Source organism: Haliotis rubra, unplaced genomic scaffold (genome assembly GCF_003918875.1).
Source record: "Haliotis rubra isolate DU_JTF1 unplaced genomic scaffold, ASM391887v1 Scf407, whole genome shotgun sequence".
Lineage (NCBI taxonomy): Eukaryota > Metazoa > Mollusca > Gastropoda > Lepetellida > Haliotidae > Haliotis > Haliotis rubra.
Genome location: NW_025767088.1, coordinates 526,028 through 546,415, shown reverse-complemented (window position 1 = coordinate 546,415; position 20,388 = coordinate 526,028). Strand labels below are relative to the sequence as shown.

Genomic DNA, 20,388 nt, shown 5'->3' with positions numbered 1-20,388 from the left:
ACACGTCTTCCTCTGTGTTCCAGGTCTTGGGTGAGCCTTTACTTCACCGGGAGCCACACGTCTTCCTCTATGTTCTAGGTCTTGGGTGATCCTTTACTTCACCGGGAGCCACACGTCTTCCTCTGTGTTCCAGGTCTTGGGTGAGCCTTTACTTCACCGGGAACCACACGTCTTCCTCTGTGTTCCAGGTCTTGGGTGATCCTTTACTTCACCGGGAGCCACATGTCTTCCTCTGTGTTCCAGGTCTTGGGTGATCCTTTACTTCATCGGGAGCCACACGTCTTCCTCACAAATCGACGTATGTTTGTTTGTTGTTTAACGCCGCACTCAGCAATATTCCAGCTATGTATATGGCGGCGATCTGTAAATAATCAAGTCTGGACCAGACAATCCAGTGATCAACAGTATGAGCATCGATCCACGCAAATGGGATACGATGACAGATGTCAACCAAGTCAGCGAGCCTGACCACCCGATCCAGTTAGTTGCTCTTACGACAAGCATGGATTGCTGAAGACCAGTCCAAGCGCAGATCTCCATGGGTAAAACTCGACTTACTGTCTATGCCAATGTGCTTGGCCCTTTCGCAGCACGCGAACGTGAGATCCACAGCTTTTGAGATATTGTGAGAAGCTAGCAGTTCAGTACTGTTCTCACCAAAATTTCCAACTATATGTATAGGTTATATACTTCATGAAACAATGTTTATGTTTTGTTCCTTTGTTTTAATACCGTTTCCGGCTCGTCTCAAAAGTAAACAAATGTGTTTTGAAATAGCTACTATTCACGCAGCATCCAAATGAAGTGTTTCCAAGTTTTGAGGTGTGTCACATAAAAGTTTGCAGAAATAACTAATATCTTAGGAGAAGGAGTTGTGATTTTAGGGTGTGCGTGTTTGTGTCATCCATTTTGCTCTGGGGAGGTAGAGGAGGGGCATCAATTTTGTACACATGCGCTGTGTGTGTGTGTGTGTGTGTTTTCAACAATTTGTACGTAAATATTATAATATATGCTTAAAAATTATGGGAATGAGGGGGTGGGGGGTGGGGTGTAATTGATTTTGTACATGATACGCAAGGCAGGGTCACTTACTTTGTACGTATATTTAGGGTCATTCACATTGTACATGCTTCTGCATAAAAATCAATATCACCCCCCTTGCCATAAATTTTGAAGGGGCCCTTAATAACTTCAATGTGGAGTAGCAGTTAGTCCTTCGCCCCCTCTTCCACAACTACAGCATATATAGAAAAGCCCCGAATTACTAGCTTTCAATTTCAGACCGAAATTCTGCTGAAAAGGGTAATACAGTTTGTAAACAATAACACGGAACAAAACTGAAACTCTTGCTCTAATGTATCTGCCAATTTATAAAAGATTCGTGTGATCCATACCATCATCAATTACCCGAGAAGTTCCATCGAGGAATTTCCTGTCAATGCACAGACCAAAACAGCGCCCCGACCAAATTCTAGACAATTCTGGAAGTGATCTTTTAAGGGCCCTCTGTTAAGACATGTTAGATGGCTGTTCCAAATTTCTGGGCGGTGAGGTGAAATGGGTTTCAACGTCTTACTTAAGAATATTTCGCTCACATGACGACGTTCATGGGTGTGTATGTGTGGCTGCTTGTACTAGCCCTGACGTAAGCTGGTTTTATAGTGCTAGCTTGCTGAGATACCATGCCGCAGTGAAGCATGAATACCCCACTCATACACATTATACTGACTCCGAGCCAACCAGTCCTTGTTGTACCCATTAATGCCGAGTGCCAGGCAGGGACCAACAAGTACCATATTTTCAGGTCTTCAGTCCAATAGGTCCCCAATGACCTATGTTTGCTCAAGAGGGTACCGTATGGGATCCAGAACAATAATAGGTCCCCAATGACCTATGTTTGCTCAAGAGGGCACCGTATGGGATCAGAACAATAATAGGTCCCCAATGACCTATGTTTGCTCAAGAGGGCACCGTATGGGATCAGAACAGAACCAATGACCTATGTTTGCTCAAGGTCCCCAATGGCCTATGTTTGCTCAAGAGGGTACCGTATGGGATCCAGAACAATAATAGGTCCCCAATGACCTATGTTTGCTCAAGAGGGTACCGTATGGGATCCAGAACAATAATTGGTCCCCAATGACCTATGTTTGCTCAAGAGGGTACCGTATGGGATCCAGAACAATAGGTCCCCAATGACCTATGTTTGCTCAAGAGGGCACAGTATGGGATCCAGAACAAAAATAGGTCCCCAATGACCTATGTTTGCTCAAGAGGGCACCGTATGGGATCCAGAACAATAATTGGTCCCCAATGATTTATGTTTGCTCACGAGGGTACTGTATGGGATCCAGAACAAAAATAGATCCCCAATGACCTATGTTTGCTCAAGAGGGACTGTATGGTCATAGGATTCCTTGTTAAAATACACCCTAAGTGGGTCATGCCTGGCCACAGAGGTCACCATAGCTTGTAGTGAGTGAGTGAGTGGCTGTGTGTCACCTTGCCCAGAATTAGCCGGACCACACTCATAACATCACCCACTGGTTTAGACAGTCTGAGGTTTTATAATTTACAGGCTGTGACATAACTGGCATAACTGGAATACTGCAATCAACAAGGTATGAGGTATCTACTATTGTTTGTTTGTTGTTTAATGCTAAGTTTTGTTTACAATTGTTTGTTGTTCAATGACACACTCAGCAATAGTACAGCCTTATGGAGGTGGTCTGTAAATAATCGAGTCTGGAATAGACATCAGTGATCAACAGCTTAAGCATAGATTTACGCATATGGGATACAGGGGTGGAAATAACATTTAAACACTAGTGTACAGTGGCACATGTAAAATCACTTGCCCTGATAATTTTTCCACTATACTGGCCGTTTTCTTGTTGATTTTTTTAAATAAACAACATAATTAATATTGGAAAGTCACCTGGACACCGGTACAGTGTGATATACAAATTTGCTTGCCCGACAGAAAAAAACACTGGACTCGGGCGTGGGCCAATGGGTTATTTCCACCCCTGGGATAGAGGATATGTGTCAACCAAGTCAGGGAGCCTGACCACCCGATCCTGTTAGTCGCCTCTTACGACAAGCAACAGTTACTGAAGACCAACTCTAACCCAGATCTTCATGGGTTTTTTAAATGTCTACTGCAGACTTTTCCTGCACTGACACTTGGAGGACTGTAGCCATCTGATGTTGTCTTTGTACTGCTGCCTTCACAGAAATACACCTGGCAGGTAAAATCTATATGACGAACACATAAAAAACATCAGATACTTTTATAAAACTTTAATAAAACAAAACAACAGAAGTCAAAACTCAATTAATACAAACATAACATGAATACAAAATCAAAACAGCCGAAGTACTAAACCAAATGAAAATATGTCTGCTTATGTCCGCACAATCCTGTGAAGATTATCAAATCAAGTTATACAATGTACAGATTTATTAAAGTCTTCAACATGCAAAACATGTCTAACATAAAGCTACATAGCCTCTAAACTGTGCTCATTACATGCCAATGAGAAAGTTTATCCTGTTTGTCTCTAGGGTGAAAGTGATTCCTTTATTGAATTATACTGAAGGTACAGCTGACCTTCAAGCAGTGAAATAATAAATCAAAGATATTTCTGCACTATTCGAAAACATATTCGAAAAAAAAACAACTCTACAACAATTAACAATAACATTCCAAAATTCCTGGTGCTTTATAATTGACAAAATCAGTATATATATTTTTTCTAACAATCCTCAGCATTCATCTTTCTTAAACCAGGATACTGCTTTACATTCAGAAAATGAAACAAAAATAGAATTTATCAACATATATCTAAAAGAAACATTGTGAGTGAAAATTTTGCCCCAGCACTGTTGCTCACCTGTCCATGTTGGCAACAGCGTTTCGTCATGTAGGACAACAAAACAAAACTTGCTGACGGCACTGATTTTCAGATGTTCTTTAGAAAATAGAATTTTGAAAAAGTTTAATGGCATTTGCAAATGTGACTGAATAATTACTATGAATATCTTTTCATTATGCCTGATATGGCATATTCAAACTCTTGCAAAAACAAAATTTTCAATATGGCCACCATTGCAGACATGTTAAAAATAGAATCAGAATGCTGTGAACACTTAAGAGACATTAGAATGCAAATAGACAATGGGAAATATTCACATGAACGTTCAGATTAGGTGAGCAAAGAAATAAAAAACAAAATGGAAGAAATTTTTGTGTTGCAACAATGTTTAGTCACAAAGACATCTGGTGCATGATGGGTAAACAAGCCATGAGCTGAGCTCAATCACATTTTTGATTCAGCTAAAACATGACATAAAAAAACCCACACAGCATGAATGACTTTCATGGAATGTCACAGGTATTTGCACAAATTTGCAAAGTAACCGCACAACAAAGAAAAGAGTCCTTTTATATTGATTACACAAGAACTGAAAACATTAAGGCACTTAATCTACAGTGTGCAGACCTTCAATGCCATCCAAATATCCTTCAGTTACTCACCCTTAATTATCCAGAAGATTCCCCTAAAAACGTAATGATACTTCTATCATATCATATCATATCACAGATTCCCTTCTGCTATTCTGGACAATCCTGTTTAGATCAAAATTGCACGTTAAGAAGGGACACATCCAGAGGTCACCAGAGGTAACCCTGAGCGACCTTTGTCCGACCTTGTCCATCCAATCCAGATGAAAGATGTTTTTGACCATGACAATTCAGAAATTTCACATTTTCAGGGATTCAAAGGATTCAGCTGTCAGATTATGATGATAACAAATATCATAAGCTTGTGAACATTTTCTAGGGAAATTTATAATTCATCTAAAACAAAATAAGAGAAATGTCAGGGAACAAAATCCCACTTCTGAAAACACTTTCCAAGTAAGAGATGTTTAATGAGAATAATTTCTTGTTTTTGAGAGACAGATATCAGATATGCTGGTCTAAGTCTATTGAGACTCATTTCTGATTGGTCGATAGTAAAGTTCACCTGACATGACCTGTTGACCTGTGCCGATTTTCACTCAGAGAGGTGCTGTATTGAAGTAAATATTGACACTGAGATAAGTCTCTATTGCTTTCATATGACAATTGTTTAAACTGACTGACTGAGTTTGGTTTTACACCGCTTTTAGCAATATTCCAGCAACATCACGGCGGAATTGTTTAAAACTGAGGTTGGTACAGAGTCCTTGATGTAGGAATAAGGGTTGTTGAGGTGGGGATAGGGATCCTTTAGGTGGGAATAAGGATCCTTGGGGTAGGAATAAGGGTTGTTGAGGTGGGGATAGGGATCCTTTAGGTGGGAATAAGGATCCTTGGGGTAGGAATAAGGGTTGTTGAGGTGGGGATAGGGATCCTTTAGGTGGGAATAAGGATCCTTGGGGTAGGAATAAGGGTTGTTGAGGTGGGGATAGGGATCCTTTAGGTGGGAATAAGGATCCTTGGGGTAGGAATAAGGGTTGTTGAGGTGGGGATAGGGATCCTTTAGGTGGGAATAAGGATCCTTGGGGTAGGAATAAGGGTTGTTGAGGTGGGTATAGGGATCCTTAAGGTGGGAATAAGGATCCTTGGGGTGGGAATAAGGGTTGTTGAGGTGGGTATAGGGATCCTTAAGGTGGGAATAAGGATCCTTGGGGTGGGAATAAGGGTTGTTGAGGTGGGGTATAGGGATCCTTAAGGTGGGAATAAGGATCCTTTGGGGTGGGAATAAGGGTTGTTGAGGGGGTATAGGGATCCTTAAGGTGGGAATAAGGATCCTTGGGGTAGGAATAAGGGTTGTTGAGGGTGGGTATAGGGATCCTTTAGGTGGGAATAAGGATCCTTGGGGTGGGAATAAGGGTTGTTGAGGTGGGTATAGGGATCCTTAAGGTGGGAATAAGGATCCTTGGGGTGGGAATAAGGGTTGTTGAGGTGGGTATAGGGATCCTTAAGGTGGGAATAAGGATCCTTGGGGTGGGAATAAGGGTTGTTGAGGTGGGTATAGGGATCCTTGGGGTGGGAATAAGGGTTGTTGAGGTGGGATATAGGGATCCTTAGGGGTGGGAATAAGGATCCTTGGGGTGGGAATAAGGGTTGTTGAGGTGGGTATATAGGATCCTTGGGGTGGGAATAAGGGTTGTTGAGGTGGGTATAGGGATCCTTTAGGTGGGAATAAGGATCCTTGGGGTGGGAATAAGGGTTGTTGAGGTGGGTATAGGGATCCTTTAGGTGGGAATAAGGATCCTTGGGGTGGGAATAAGGGTTGTTGAGGTGGGGATAGGGATCCTTTAGGTGGGAATAAGGATCCTTGGGGTAGGAATAAGGGTTGTTGAGGTGGTACATAGGGATCCTTTAGGTGGGAATAAGGATCCTTGGGGTGGGAATAAGGGTTGTTGAGGTGGGTATAGGGATCCTTTAGGTGGGAATAAGGATCCTTGGGGTGGGAATAAGGGTTGTTGAGGTGGGGATAGGGATCCTTTAGGTGGGAATAAGGATCCTTGGGGTAGGAATAAGGGTTGTTGAGGTGGGTATAGGGATCCTTTAAGGAATGGGAATAAGGATCCTTAAGGTGGGAATAAGAATCCTTAGGGTGGGTTGTTGTTGAGGTGGGTATAGGGATCCTTTAGGTGGGAATAAGGATCCTTGGGGTGGGAATAAGGGTTGTTGAGGTGGGTATAGGGATCCTTTAGGTGGGAATAAAGGGTCCTTGAGGTGGGAATAAGGATCCTTTAGGTGGGAATAAGGGTTGTTGAGGTGGGTATAGGGATCCTTTTAGGTGGGAATAAGGATCCTTGGGGTGGGAATAAGGGTTGTTGAGGTGGGTATAAGGATCCTTTAGGTGGGAATAAGGATCCTTGGGGTGGGAATAAGGGTTGTTGAGGTGGGTATAGGGATCCTTTAGGTGGGAATAAGGGTCCTTGAGGAGGGAATAGAGAACCTTAAGGTTGGAATAAGGATCCTTGGGGTGGGAATAAGGGTTGTTGAGGTGGGTATAGGGATCCTTGGGGTGGGAATAAGGGTTGTTGAGGTGGGTATAGGGATCCTTTAGGTGGGAATAAGGATCCTTGGGGTGGGAATAAGGGTTGTTGAGGTGGGTATAGGGATCCTTAAGGTGGGAATAAGGATCCTTGGGGTGGGAATAAGGGTTGTTGAGGTGGGTATAGGGATCCTTGAAGTGTGCCATTTCACCCTTAAATTTAGAGACACTGTTCACTCTTTACTTTGAACTACTGGTATGTATTTATGACAAAAAAGCAGAAAAAACTGACTATTATATTCATGTCCAAAATAATCTTCATAAAAGGTACAATGTGAAACAGTCCCTGCTTCCTGAGGTCAGTTGTCTCCAGGTATACTATGAAACAGTCCCTGCTCCCTAAGGACAGTTGTCTCCAGGTACACTGCTGTCACTGAGGTCAGGGTCCTCCTCCCTGTATACCTGCCGCCCTGTCCTCTGGGCGCTGCGCAGATTCCTCCTGGGGACTGGACCTGCTGACACCTCATAGTTATCCTCATCACTTGTCACATCATTCACATCAACCTTCTTTGGCTTTGTGGACTTTCGCCTTCCTTTCTTCACTTGTTTTTTGGCAGATGTCTCTCTTCCTTTCTTGCCTGCTGGTTTAGTTTGCTTGGACATCAAGATTGAAGTGTCTTCTGGAGTTGGTTCTAAGCTCAGCTTTGCTTTCTTAACAGGTACAGCTGATGCTTTTGGATTGGGATCCATTGGCGGACTTGTGGAAGTTTTCCAGTCTGATGTTACGGGTTCGGTTGATGATGCCACCGGCTGTTGACTCAAGGATGGTTTCATTTTTATCTGCTGTCTGTCAGCTTCATTATGAGCCGTTGAGGTCAGCGATGAACTCAAGAAGGAAGATTCCTGAAGATATGAAGGTCTCCTGGCAGTGGTCTCAAATGAATCTGATGACAATGGACCTGATACATCTCCTTGAGTTTGTGGTGATAGTGTAGGAGAGTTATACATCTGTCGTCCCTCAATATTCTTGTGAAGGGCTTGAGGGTGGGGATTTGAGTTGAAATGTGTGGGTGGTCTTGGGTTTACATTTGAGGACTCTGTGAGATCTAAGACTGGTGGTTCCCTTTCTCGCATCAGAACAGGGGGTCTGTGGTCTTGATTTGATGACTGAAGAAGATTCTTGGAACTTGGACCAGACTTTGAAGGTTTCAGTGCACATACTCTCAGATATACGTCTTGTGTGGTGCATACAGGTAGTTTGGGTGGTTGATTTGATGACTGTGGAAAAGGTTCTGACCTTGGTTTTTCGTAACCTGATTGTAACTTTGTATTCTTCAAATTAGACACTGCTGGCTGGGCTTCCTGAGACAGTGACTGTGAGTTAATGACGCAAGGTGGCACAGATATAAATGGTTGGTGTTTTTGACATGACTCTGCAAAGTTAATGCTGTCCACAGGAGACAGAGTTGGTGGTGCCTCTGTTTTCAACATTTGTGCAGGATTCACATTTTGGGTCTGAGGCATCTTTTGTGCATGACCTGTGCTATATGATCCCGTGACATTCATGACTTGTGCCCGAGCTACAGGTCCTTGATTTATGAACTGAGGAGGATTGTTTTGATTCATTGCAGCTGGATCCTTTTGGAGAGGGTGGTCCTTGCAGCCAGGTTCTGATAGAGGCTTCGTGGACAAAGTTACAGCAGACACACCTGGGGTCACAGAAACCACTGATACTTCAGGCTCCACTTCAATAACTTGCCACTTTAATGGATGTGTAGCCTTTTCTAGAGTTTGAACTGGATTGGTTTGTTCAACACCTTGGTTAGGGGTTTCTCTTTGCTGAAGGAAAGCCTGATCTGGGACTGGGGCACTGAAGCGCCGGGCTTGTTGGTTTGTTAAGCTTGGATTTTGTCCAACATGCCCCGTGTTAATGCTTCTTCTTCTTGAAGTTACTCTGCTGGCCTGAGTTGAGGTTTGAGCTGCCTGGGGAATTTCTTGGACATATATTTTACTACCCTTTTGTTGTAAACTGTCACAAGGTGTTCTGGGTGCTCGGTCAATATTGCCACCTTTAACTTCACCAACCCCGTCTTGATCAGTGAAAGCAGAACTGTGAATAGTTGGCTTCATGTCATGGATGTTTCGCTGATTACAGTTAATAGAAGCTGTTTGATAAACTTCTTTACAAGTTTGATCTTCCTCTTGTTTAATGATGGCATGAACAGCTCCAGCTGTCTTACTCTTGTCTAGCACACTGCTTTGAGGAACAGCTTGAGGAAACACATTCTGACCATACAAATTTGCAAGGTTAGGATCCTGTACATTGGTCTGATTCCTTCCTTCTTTAACCTGGAAGCCTTCAACTTGGTTAACACATTGACCTTCATGGCTTCTGTATTGACCTTGACCTTGCTGGTTGACACATTGACCTTGATGATTTGTGTATTGACCCTGACCTTGCAGGTTCACACCTTGACATTGATTAAACTGCTTTGCATATTGACCTTGACCTTGCTGATTCACACCTTGATTGATGTCCTTTGTCTTCTGAGTGTCATCAGATTGTGAGTTTACTGCTTGGTCTAATCTTTGATTAAAAGAAAGTTTGTTAGGATTTTTTGCAATCACCACCTGGCTGTTACTTTGCCTGTTCATTAAAGGAATGCTGACAGAATTATGCCTTTGTCTGTCTTGTATGGTTCCTGCTCCCTTACTTGTAACTGGACTTGCTTGTGGATGTTGGTTCATATGAAATCCTTGCACTCTTGGGTTCATCTGAACATGACTAGGAACATTTTGTCCACTTCTGGTAGCCTGAGAAGTTCGTTGCATCTGTTGACTTTGCCCTGCTCTGCTCAGATGGGTACGCGTATTTTGTTGCAACATATTTTGTTGTCGGATTATCCCACCCTGTCCAGGTCTGTTCTGGTTCAAAGCTGGGTTTGGGGGTGTCATGTTTCTCTTACCATTTCCCCTCTGTGCTGATGGCCGTTGAGTTGGGCAGTTCCGAAACACCTTGGTGCAAAAGCGCTCGCTGATGACGCTGCCTGAGCTTTGGATGAGTTCACTCAACAAATACCTCTCCTTCTTGACGTTGTCGATCTCCAGACACAAGTACCCACTCACCTCCACCATCTGGTCAAAGCACACAAAGTTCTGGCATTCCTTGTGAATATCTCTCACAAAGGATTCGAAGAACTTTACCGAATGCTGTTTCTCCATTTGAAGCTATTCCTTTTCCCTTTTCTGGAAGAGAAAGCACATTAAACATGATAAACATCACTTCAGTAGTTGTTGTTGGTTTGTTGTGGCGGTCTGTAAATAATCGAGTCTGGACCAGACAATCCATTGATCAAGATCATGCGCATCGATCTACGCAATTGGGATATGATGACGTGTAAACCAAGTCAGCGAGCCAGTCCACCCGATGCTGTTAGTCGCCTCTTACGACAAGCATGGGTTACTGAAGATCAATATTCTAACCAGGACCTTCACAGGTATGTTTGATAAGAGAGGACACTGAAGCCAGAGTTGACTTCAGGGGACACTGATCCAGAACGATTAATGTTTCGCGCCAACAATCTTATTACTTCATGGGTCTCACTTAAGTAAGACCTTTCTGCCATTACTGCTTTGATCTTATGGATCATATTTCCAGAAACCTTTTGTCAGTGGTTGCAATCAAAATACAATTTGAGTATTCAATTTTTTTTCTTAATACTTTATAAAAATTGTGTTGAGAGGATTAATTGTCTTTTATTTCCTTTTTGAAAACCACTGAAATGGTGTGATCTGCAATTTAGTTCAAATACTAATTTCACCAAAATTAATGGAAATAATACTGAATGAAATCTTGAACAAACAAAAACAGTCGATCCAAACAGCCCAGATATACAACTAATAAATTTAATAACCAGATGGTGTAGGAGATTGATTACCTTATGTACTTCATACTGATTCATCGATATGCTATTTCCTGAGCTACATGCTCACAGAGACATCTTTGTGATGAGGACAGAGATGTCAGAACTCAATACATATGTATCATTTGCAGGGGGGCCTAGTGGTTAAAGTGTTCACTCATCACTCCAAAGACCCGGGTTCGATTCCCCACATGGGTACAATGTGTGAAGCCCATTTGTGGTGTTCCCCAGCAGTGATATTGCTGGAATATTGCTGAAAGCGGCGTAAAACCATACTCACTCGAATATTGTTTGTAGCAGTTCCCTCCAGATTATTGTATTTTAGGAAATTTAGGTTTTCTGAGGACAAAAATCCGTAAAACAAGAAATAAAATTGGTCTGGCCTTAGCAATATTCCAGCAATATCACGGCAGGGTACACCAGAAATGGGCTTCACACATTGTACCCATGTGGGGAATTGAACCCGGGTCTCCAGTGTGACAAGCATAAGCTGTAACCACTAGGCTACCCCCCATTGCCCCCCACTCAGCATTAACACCTGGAAGCTTCACACCACAGATCCTCACAAAGCATGTTCCACACCCGTGAGGATTCGGGGTAGAATCGGTCTTCAGCAACCCATGCTTGTCATAAGAGGGGTTGCTGATTGCTAACGTGGTGGACACTTCATCGTATCCCAAATGTGTTCATCACTGCTCACGCAGTTAATCAGTGGATTGTCTGGTCCAGATTTGAAAATGTAAAGGCCGCTGCAACATGCTGAGTGTGGCGTTCACCAGCAAACAAACAAAATAACATGTCACCAGGACTGAGTTTGGATGAGTGAGTTGGGTTTTACCACGCCGATTTTAGCTATATTGTAATCATAGTTTTTTTCGCGTGGGATTAATTTTCGCGCTTTTAGCGCAAAAAGATCGTGCATCAATAATCATACCAAGCGAAATATTCATGGTCATGACAAATACTCAAGTTGGAACAACATGCAATTGAAACAAAGACATGAAATGCAGCCAATCAACGATTTGACCATGTGAACAACACGTGTTCATAAACAACAAATACTACTTTATGATTTCTATGTTTAATTATCATAAGTCCTAGTGTACACTCTTCCTTAATTCGTTGTCAGTTGATCTCGCATATGGGACAGGTGTTGTCATGTTGATCGGCTGTGAAAACTCTATGATGGATACTATCACTCAAATGATTGAAATGCACGAAAAAACAACTGCGCTAACAGGTCTTTTGTGAACTTTCCGCGAATATTGCACCCATGAAAATATATACGATTACATTATTCCAGCAATATCACAGTAGGGGGATACCAGGAATGGGCTTCACACATTGTACCCATTGTGGGGAACGAACCTGGGTCTTCAGCGTGACAAGCAAATGCTTTAATCAGCCTGTAAATAGCTGATATGATATACAGGTGTACATCAATAATTGACAAGTAAAAAAGGTGTAGTTCTAAGTATTGAGAATTCTTGTTATTCTCATTCTAAATGTCTTTTTGTCTTAGCATTATGGCTGCAGTTAAAAATAGTGAGTGAGTGTGTGAGTGAGTTTAGTTTACTCCACACTCATTAATATTCCAGCAATATGGCAGTGGTCTGTAAATAATCAAATCTGGACCAGACATACCAGACAGTCCAGTGATCAAAAGCATGAGCATCGATCTAAGCAAATGGGATGCAATGACCAAGTCAGCGGGCCTGACCACCCAATCCCGTTAATCACCTCTTACGACAAGCATGGCTTACTGAAGATCAATTCTAACCTGGATCTTAATGGGTCAGTGATGCAGCTCTCAGATGTCACAAACATGGAACATTATTCTCACATGACACAGGTCCAGGAACCTCAGTCCTGTCGATCATCCAAGTTAGATTTTAATTCCAAGACATGCAGAATATTCATCCCTTTGTATAGTAACTACGTACCAAATCATGAGCGGATTCTCATGGGATTTGTGACAATCATCAGATTCCATGGTGCTGACGGAAACATACAACAGTGCTAATATAATATTCAACATATAACATTTTAAGATCATCTGTTCACTTAATTGTGAACATTTTACTAAACTTGAGCAAAAATGGATGATTTCTAAATTTCAATATGGCTGTCATGGGGGCCATGTTTAGAATCTGACATTAAACTTTGCATTACAAAGACATTCTCAGTAGGATATGGAATCAAATATACTGTCACATAACTGCAAGGAACCACAGAAATGAGAATTTTCTCTACCCATTCCATCTTGAATATAATCATGATAAAAGAGAATGTTCATATTTTTAAATAGTCCAGTATTTCAGCTTCATAAATCAAATTTCTGATGAGTATATGAAGGGTCATGCCTTGAGAGTCTGCCCCAAAAACAGCTCTCAGAGAAGCCTGGTTACTTACTCTAATATACCTTTGTATTATCATGATCACTTGCTGGGAGGTAGCATATTTTTAATCTGAAATACTGATTTTCCTAAATGCATATGGATTTACCAGATACTGATGACCAGAGACCATATGACGTATATATTTTATCATATGGTCACCAAGATGACATGTTGAAGCAGTGTATGAAATAAGCCCAAACCCCAGCCAGACATCAGGGCTGGTAACTTCAAAACGTTACCAGTCCAAAATGGATTTAACCAGACCAGACACCAAGATATGACTCAGATGTATATAGATCTAACATCTCAATTTTTTTCCAGACCATCGGGTTGGCTAGCTGTAAATCTGCAGACCGTCCGTCTGAAATCTAACCCGTCTCGGTCGGGCCTTATTTTATACACTGGTGGAAGACTTTTAAAAATATCTGGTCAGAAATGAAATTAATAGAATAAAACAACGAAAACATCTCTTTTTGATCAAAGTCTCCAAGTGATATCTTATTATTGTCAAAACTTAGCACTGTCAGTTGTTAGGTTGTTAGACCTAGCATTGGTGAAATTGTAGCTTTGTAGGAATAACCTAGTTAAAATGTAGTTTTGCTCAAATCAATGGCTATATGAGACGTATGTCATATATTAATTATCCCACATCTGGAATACTGTTGACACGATTGATAACCATGTAGAATTAATAAAACAGTTTTCGTATCTGATCGGTGTCTCGCACGTGTCATGTGACTGGCACGCAAGTCAACAAACGTCCAAATCATGCCTTGAAGTTGTACCCCATTGTGAGACAGTTTCCCCAAATGACAGTCCAACCTCACACAGTTCGTCAAATGTATATAACAAACAGTTAAGTGTCAAACAGAAACGGTGACATTATGTATGAGCAGATTTGTGAGCCTACCCTGTTTTCAAGGTGAAAAAGCCTTTCCGGAAGCTCAACGCACGCGTGACCTCACGTTATGTAAATTATAGGGTTCAAATGTGGCACTGTCGGTTGGGTGATTAGTTTGTGAAAATGGAAAGTAAATCTTACCAAAAATTTGTTTCATCAATATGTGATGTTATACGTCTGTTTAATTTAGAATTTAGGTGTGCGTTCAGAAGTATTTTGAAGTTTTTGTGACGATGTAATTTTTATTCCACATGTTTGGATGTAAAGTCAACATGAATATTATGTTACCCAAATCAGGATGGATCATATATATCTATTATAATTCTGACTTATAGAGATGCAGGCTATGGACAAGTCCCTAAATTTAGACTGTCGTGATATATTAGATGGAGCGTCTGACGAGGTTTAATGATGGTACTTTTGTCTCCCTGCCTCGGGTTGGTTGTTTGTTGTTTAACGCCGCACTCAGCAATATTTCAGCTATATGGCGGCGGTGTGTAAACAATCGAGTCTGGACCAGACAACCCAGTGATCAACCCGGCTTCGATTCCCCACATGGGTACAATTTGTGAAGCCCATTTCTGGTGTCCCCCGCCGTGATATTGATGGAATATTGCTAAAAACGGCGTAAAACCATACTCAGTCAGTCAGTCAGTCATGAGCATCGATCTCCGAGATTGCGATACAATGGCATGTGTCAACCAAGTCATAGGGGTGGTGGGGTAGCCTAATGGTTAAAGCGTTCGCTCGTCACACAGAAGACCCAGGTTCGATTCCCCACATGGGTACAATGTGTGAAGCGCATTTCTCGTGTCCCACCGCGATATTGCTGGAATATTGCTAAAAGCGGCGTAAAACCACACCCAGTCAGTCAGTCAACCAAGTCAGCGAGCCTGACCACCCGACCCCTTTTGTCGCCTCTTACGACAAGCATGGGGTGCTGAAGACAAATTCTAACTCGGATCTTCACAGGTAGATGGGGATCTATTACACAACGAGGATGCTGTGATATGTTTGTAATAAATATTGACCGTTTCCTGCAGATGAATTTCTTTGGATGTCTGTAAAATATGAGACTCGATAAGGAAGTTGCAACTGTGAAAGCATTGAACAGAGTATACGCTGGGCCATCAATTTGAGCGAAATGAATAGACCCTGGGAAATATTGTACTTTCATATCTTGTGAGACGCGCTTGAAATTTTGGTATTTTCATGTCTCGATATTTGTGTTGGTTTTGGACGCAAAGCCGATAAGACACCGCGACAAAAAGTCTATTTCGGTGCATTTACGAGTGACAGCGAAAACCAGCGAACTTGATACTGATGTCAGACACGATTATGACGTCATGAAATTGTGACGAAAAGTATCAAAAAATTTTAAATGATGTCATCGAACCATAAAACTTACTGAGACTTGTAGACTATATTGACGGTTTACATGACGAAAGGATATTTTGTGTTTTACTGTATAACGCGAAGATCAGTAACCATGTTTCATGTCTCGCGACGTCAGAGACATCTTGGATTCGTCTGTGACGTCACGTCATTGTTGGCGCAGTCTTTCTGCCTTCAACATGTTCTTTCACATCGTGTGAAGAGAAGTGCGGTTTTCACGAAGTTAAAATGGCGGGGGTCATCGAGCCTTGTAGCACGACTGATAAAAGTCAAGTTGGAGCACCAGGTACTATATACAGGACTTCAGCTATTGAATCCTTCATCACAAGAACAAGAGACAGATCTCATGGATTCTCACAGCATGTGTTTGTCGTCACTAGAAGTGTCCAGTTTAATGCGACAGCCTTCCTGAACAGTAACAACAACGGTAATTCCAAGGAAGCTGACTCTAATGTCGAAACTGCCGCGGCCATCGCTGGATCCAAGTCATACCAAGGATTGTCCAAAGTTCTGGCGAGCACAAGACAGAAGCCACGGCACAGCTATCTGAACAGACGTCACCCAGAAGTCCATAGAACACGTGGTGAAGGGCAAACACGCTGCTTAATCAAATTCGATAACACGTGTGCAGGCTTAGAGAATATAGCAAACGGTGCGGTTCAAGGCATATCGCGACCAAATAAGAAAAGGAGAGAAGACACTGAGGTCTTACCAAGATGTCAAAAAACACAGCTGCCTTCACTTGAGGACATCGATGAGATCGAATCTGGGAACCAGGACGCCCATGCAACGTCTGATGTTTCCGTTCAAACAGAACACCAGTGCGGCCCGCCATATTTTAGCGACCTGTTCGAAGAAGTATCTCTGGTTAAGTCTGTCTCAGAGGTTCCAGAGTCTGTGAAGGATGGTCTGCTCCTGCTCTTGTGCACCCCGCTTCTCGATGGAGGCTACCAGAGTGGTGGGTGTGCATGGTCAAGTCTGCTATGTGATCCTGCTGGACCAAACCACCCACGACCCTGTCTTGCTGGATGTCAGCCGTTTCACAGCGCCGTGACGGAGGTGACGGACATTACCGGATGCTACGGGTCTTCCGAGGAGCAGACACCAGTGCAAAGTTGCCTGAACAGCCAGATAAAGGACCTTTCCTGCACAGGAAGGAACAGGTATACAAGGTAATGTCTCTGTCTCTCTCTCTATGTCTGTTTCTCTCTATCCCTCTGCGAGTCTCTCTCTAGGTCTGTTTCTCTATCCCTCTGCGAGTCTCTCTCTAGGTCTGTTTCCTCTATCCCTCTGCGAGTCTCTCTCTATGTCTGTTTCCCTCTATCCCTCTGCGAGTCTCTCTCTAGGTCTGTTTCTCTCTATCCCTCTGCGAGTCTCTCTCTATGTCTGTTTCCCTCTATCCCTCTGCGAGTCTCTCTCTATGTCTGTTTCTCTCTATCCCCTGAGAGTCTCTCTCTCTCTATGTCTGTTTCTCTCTATCCCTGAGAGTCTCTCTCTGTTTCTCTCTGCTGCGAGTCTCTGTCTGTCTTCTCTCTATCTCTCTATGTGTGTTTCTCTGTCTGTCTCTGGGTCTTTCTGTCTCCCTGCTCTCTCTCTCTCTCTCTCTCTTGGATGGTTTGACTCTTTAATTACGATTTCCGACTAAACGAGGGGTCCTAAGCTTCAGGCACACCTTAAGTGTGTTCCGATGTTCGTTAAACGTTATTACGAGCCGAGGGCAATAGCCCTATTGTAGTTGTTCCATTTCTTCTTATTATCCTGTTTGTTTTGTGACAATTTGCCATCCAAGAACTAATCGCAAGCGTGTCATTACTAATTTTTAGTCATCCGTTCATATAATGTTGTTGTTGTATGTCCATGGAATAATCAAAATGTATTGTTCTCTCCCATTGACGTTTGATATGTATGAATCAGGCAGGGGTTGGTCACATTTTTATGTTGTATTTATGTTTCAGGGCTGAGTCTCCACGTTCTTTCCTGCACGAGGATGACGTCCTAGACATTCCTACCTTGAGCACCCTGTCTCCCTCTCGAGCCTCTCTCGGACAAGCCTACCACAGTGATCATGCTATCACTTCTGCCACCGCCTTACACCACGATGAGGACAAGCCAGCCAGCCATGAACCCTTCCCTTCTGAGTACGTCTTCAAGAGGGTGTGTGGACCTTCCTTTTGCGTGTCTTCAGATTTTAGACACATCAAGATTCCAACTCTTCCTTCTGATATAGTCGACTACAAATTGGAATCAGATGGTCTCACGGAAATAATCATCGGCACTGGGTCATTTGGGAAAGTATATGCAGCAACGTTAACGGTGTCTCCTGGCCAGAGTAGAGACGTGGTGGTTAAAGAACACTTTTCAAACCGGACAACACAGGAGTCCATCGCTAATGAGGCAAAGATCACCATGTACCTTGAGTCCACAGGCTGCGTCCCTATCTGTTACGGACTATTGAGTGACGAGGAGGATGGCTACAACATCGTGATGGAGTATGTTGGTACCGGATTAACACTTTATGACGTGTTGTGCGATTCAAGAGTGACAGGATTACACTGGCTGAATATTGTGTGTCAGATAACCAGTGGTCTGAATAAAATCCACAAGAAAGACGTTCTCATCAATGACCTGAAGTCAGACAATATACTTGTGGACATGTCTGGGACATTGCCTTTGGTCAAATTCTGTGACATGGGATCAGCATCTTACAAATCAGGGGTAACCTACAGAGGGGACATGAAGAATTGTGTACATCTAGCCCCAGAGGCCTGTGCTCACGCTGAGACAACCGCTGCATGTGATATATTCAGTCTTGGCAGAGTCCTGAAGAAGATCCATGGCGTCTCCCACATCTCAACCTTGTTGACAGTTTCTGACATGTGTATGGCTGAGGATCCTGCCGTGAGACCTACTCTCTGGACTGTAAACCAGCTGTTGCAGGAGGAGTACACAAGGGAGGTCCTGTTCCCCACCGTGATCGTGCCATCACACGGCTACCTTGACTCCATTGATGAGGAATCACAGGAAGAACCTCCCAGGTCTATACTCAGAGTTAACACACCAGTCGACAAGTACTCGCCTCCAGGTCCTGGTAAAGATGAAGTCAATGGTGCTTTATCAGATGTATGTACACCTACGGACAGCAAAGTGATGACACGGAGTGCCAAAGTATCTCCATCAAACATGAAATCCACTAACAGAGAGAACGATGAGTTGCTGGGAGCACCAGCTGTTCTTCCCACAGAAAGGCAATGCAAGATTGCATCCGCTTCTAGAAGTCCTTGTCCCAGATCCCCAACAATAGGCCTAGGATCTGAAGACACTTCAGTTTCTACTCGTGGACACATCCAACACAGGCATGACACAGCAGTCAACATGACCTCTCCTCCGTGCTGTAACCAGATGTTAGAGACAGAAAGTCAAAGTCTAGATGATAGTTCCATCACTACTGAAGTTGCTGAGAAGACCTCAGCAACAAGGAAATGTGTCAATGGACACTGCCACAAGTGCCACTTTTCTGCTCATGAGAGCGCGACCTCTGCTGAGGTTGTTCAGACGACCTTTGATGTTCCAAGGAAACATTGTGTTAGACAAAGCTATGAGTGCCACTTTGCTACTCCTGAGAGCTCGTTCTCTAGTGAAGTTGCAGAGGAGATATCTGTTGTTGCATCAATGAAATCTGATGCTGGACAAAGCAGGGCGTGCAAGTTTGCTACTCCTGAGAACTCGTCCTGTACTGAAGTTGATGAGATGACCTTTGATGTTCCAAGGATATACGATGCTGGACAAGGTCATGAGTGCCGCTTTGCCACTCCTGGATGCTCGTCCTCTGTCGAGGTTGTTAAGAAGATCTCAAGTGTTGGATCAACGAAATCCGATGTCTTACATGAGTGCCGCTTTGCTACTCCTGAGAGCTCGTCCTCTACTGAAATTCCAGAGGAAACATCTATTGTTGCAACAAGGATATTTGATTCCGGACTAAGCCACGAATACCACTTTGCTACTCCTGAGAGCTCGTCCTCTTTTGACATTTCTGAGGAGACATCTGATGTTGCAACAAGGGCACCTGATACTCGACAAAGCCATGAGTGCCACTTTGCCACCCCGGAAGCCTCATCCACAGACTTTGCTCCTCACAGATCCCAATCACCAACAGAAGCTCCCCACGTGGCCGGCATCCGCTGTCTGTGTCAGGCAGAGCTGGATGTGCAGTGGGAGGACACACCAGTGTATGAGGATTATCTGCCCCTGATTTTGCCCTTACTAATGCTTCTCTTTGGGATCGTAGGTGTCGTATAGATGTAAGAGGGGAGTTAAGAACTGCTATTTCAGAGAACCTTCAGTCGTGTGATGAGTCAGTTTATGAATATTTGAGGTAAGTTTTTACTGAACAATCGAGCAGTCATATTCTTCAAAATATGAGACCTGTTAAGCACAGTTATGGTGCCAGTCAAACTTCCAACTGTTCATTTTGATTAGTTCAACAGTGTTCTGTCTGTGAATGTTTGTAGTGCTATGAATGAATGTCTTTAGTGCTGTGAGTGAATGTTTTAGAACGAGTGAATTTGTACAGTGCTGTGGGAACGTTATAACCACTGTGGGTGAATGTTCTAGTAATGAGTGAATGTGTGTGCACGGTATGTGTGAATGTGATTGTAGTATTAAGGTGTTTGAAAATTGCTTATTTTGCAGAAACTGATACGTATGTGACATGTGTTCAGTTGGATGTATGAACCCCAGAGCATAAGGAGGTTCAGTTAAAGACAGTGAAA

The 20,388-nt window shown here is 43.0% G+C and overlaps 2 protein-coding genes across 2 annotated transcripts; one reads left to right on the top strand and one right to left on the bottom strand.

Annotated features, from left to right (window-relative positions):
* Nucleotides 1–6,710: 6,710 nt before the first annotated feature.
* LOC124287863 (splicing factor 3A subunit 2-like) lies at nt 6,711–7,208 on the bottom strand. Its single transcript, XM_046724350.1, has one exon. The coding sequence runs from the start codon at nt 7,206–7,208 to the stop codon at nt 6,711–6,713; it is 498 nt and encodes a 165-aa protein (XP_046580306.1).
* An 8,639-nt stretch (nt 7,209–15,847) lies between these two features.
* On the top strand, nt 15,848–19,915 carry LOC124287862. Its single transcript, XM_046724349.1, has 2 exons — nt 15,848–16,782; nt 17,575–19,915. The coding sequence occupies exons 1-2, from the start codon at nt 15,848–15,850 to the stop codon at nt 19,913–19,915; spliced, it is 3,276 nt and encodes a 1,091-aa protein (XP_046580305.1).
* Nucleotides 19,916–20,388: the final 473 nt, after the last annotated feature.